The sequence below is a fragment of the Nannospalax galili genome, unplaced genomic scaffold, assembly GCF_000622305.1.
Source record: "Nannospalax galili isolate Female #2095 unplaced genomic scaffold, S.galili_v1.0 scaffold180, whole genome shotgun sequence".
Classification (NCBI taxonomy): Eukaryota; Metazoa; Chordata; class Mammalia; order Rodentia; family Spalacidae; genus Nannospalax; species Nannospalax galili.
Genome location: NW_008348199.1, coordinates 850,575 through 852,714, shown reverse-complemented (window position 1 = coordinate 852,714; position 2,140 = coordinate 850,575). Strand labels below are relative to the sequence as shown.

Sequence of the window (2,140 nt, the reverse complement as noted above, 5' to 3'; positions counted from 1 at the left end):
ATAGATAGATAGATAGATAGATAGATAGATAGATAGATGATAGATTGATGGGGATAGATTAGTAGAATGGATGAATGGGTAGGTGAATGGATAGATCAGTTGATTGATTGGTTGATGGATGAATGAGATAGATGTGTTAGATTGATGAGTGGTTGGATGGGTAGGTGAATGGATAGATCAACTGATTAATGGTGGGTGGACAGATGGATGATGGGTAGATAGATGACAGGTGGTAGGAAGCTCAAGAAAGTTCTAGCACCAGCACCAGCCATTTGATCCTATTTATTTACTATTTATGTCCTCTTTCATAAAGCAAACTGACTCCTGGCCTGGGTTCAGTCAAGGTGAGGGCAAGGAGGTGAAGGTTGTGCTTAAACTAGTGTGAGGATGGAGGAAACGTTCTCTGAAACCACAGGTGGAGGAGATTGTGGCTGGGCTGGAGGGGTGGGGGTCAGGCCCTTTGATGGGGCCTCATGTGGGAAAGGGGCACTGGGCTGAGTGAGGCTGGAGGTACAACCCAGACTTCAGGTCAAAGGGGCAGAAGAGAGAAGTTCTGGAAAGGCAGGAAGGGACACACTCCTTGGGCCTGCTGTGTGCACCCACACAGGCTCTTGCCTAACCTGGGAGCATCCCTAGCTGTTCTTAGTCATCCTTCTTGCTAAATGCAAAGATCTTGGACACTCCAGGCCCGACAGTGACTCATATCAGTAATGCAGCCTGGCACCTTGAGGCCTTGTGGTCCGCCTTTCACCGACCACAGTCTTTGCTTCAGTGCTCTGTCTTGTGTGGTTTTTACAAACCAAACAACCACAACAGCATTGAGTTCTCATCTGCAACCACAACAGAACCACCCCTCATGAATTCCCTGATAGACAGCTTTAAATGCAAACATTTCCTGCTTATTTGGGCTTTCCTTTCTCATCAGGTTTGAAAATCAGCCCCAGAGAAACTTAACATTAGCTATGCATTTCAGTGAAGGATCTGGCCACATTTTAGCTGGAATCACATACATTGGAATAGTGGATTTTTTTTTTTTTTAAGAGCCAACAGTCATTTCTGAATGACCTTGGAGCATGCGTGCGTGTGTGTGTCTGTGTGTGTGAGTGTCTGTGTGTGAATGGATAGATCAACTGATTAATGGTCTGTCTGTGTGTATCTGTGTGTCTGTGTATGTGAGTGTGTGGTACTTTCAGGATCTATAGTGGGTAGGCGGGAAGGGAAGATAGGTGTATCAGGCCTCAACTCCACGCTAGACTTTTTTCTAGGGTCTTTGGAATGCTTTCAGGTGGAGAGTGGTAGAGCAAGAACCCAGACTCCCAAGAGGGTGGGAGCTGACACTGCCCCAGAGCTGCCCATCTCCAAAGCCCATGCTGACAGCTTCCCTCTGTCCAAGCTGTGCACACCAGGAAGGCTGCCTCGAGAGGTAGTGAGTCCACTGTCACCTGTCTCTCTTTATGGAAACATCCCAGGGTGACCACTTGGAATAGGGATGGTTACTCACAAAGTCCAAGCATCTGGCTCAAGCTGTAACCCTAGTCCACAAGTTCCTCTAGGGACGCTCTTTCCCAGATACCCACATTGCTGTGCACCCGCTAACATCCAGAACCTTCTGTTCTTTCCCCAGGTGTCGTGCGCCAAGTGAGGCCCATTGTGGGTCCCTTCCATGCAGTGCTGAAGCTGGAGATGAACTACGTGTTGGGGGGTGTGGTCTCCCACCGAAACCTTGTCAACGTGCACATCTTCGTGTCCGAGTATTGGTTCTGAGGACTGGTACTCGGGGCATCCAGGGGTGTAGCCCAGGCCAAGTCAATGCTGTCTGTGACTACCAGGTGCCTGTCTATATCCCACAGGCACCCCTGGATGTTATCTATTGTTCTTAGTGTTAGGCCCTGTGTATTAAGCTGAGCCACATCAGTAAATTCAGCTGATGTCCTGCAATGTTTAAATAAGTCCCGTTTCTCAGCTGTGTGGTTAGAAACCATGCTTTTTTTTTTAATGCAAAGACTAAATTTTGCCCCCTTCTCTACTGTGGTCTGGGCCTTGCTAAGAACCAAGGAAAGAAACATTTTTCAGAGCACCAGTCCATCCAAAAGCCAAGAGCTGGCCAGTTCTTTCCCTGATTGTATGGGAGTTGACATTT

At 47.9% G+C, this 2,140-nt stretch overlaps 1 protein-coding gene across 1 annotated transcript in view; it reads left to right on the top strand.

The window, feature by feature from the left end:
* The window catches only part of Fbln1 (fibulin 1), a 76,546-nt gene extending 74,412 nt beyond the window's left edge, over positions 1-2,134 (top strand). Inside the window, exon 17 of the mRNA XM_008844690.3 lies at positions 1,625-2,134. Within this exon, the coding sequence (XP_008842912.1) occupies positions 1,625-1,764 (140 nt within the window). The 3' untranslated portion in view covers positions 1,765-2,134. The remainder of the gene's footprint in view (positions 1-1,624) is intronic.
* Positions 2,135-2,140: the final 6 nt, after the last annotated feature.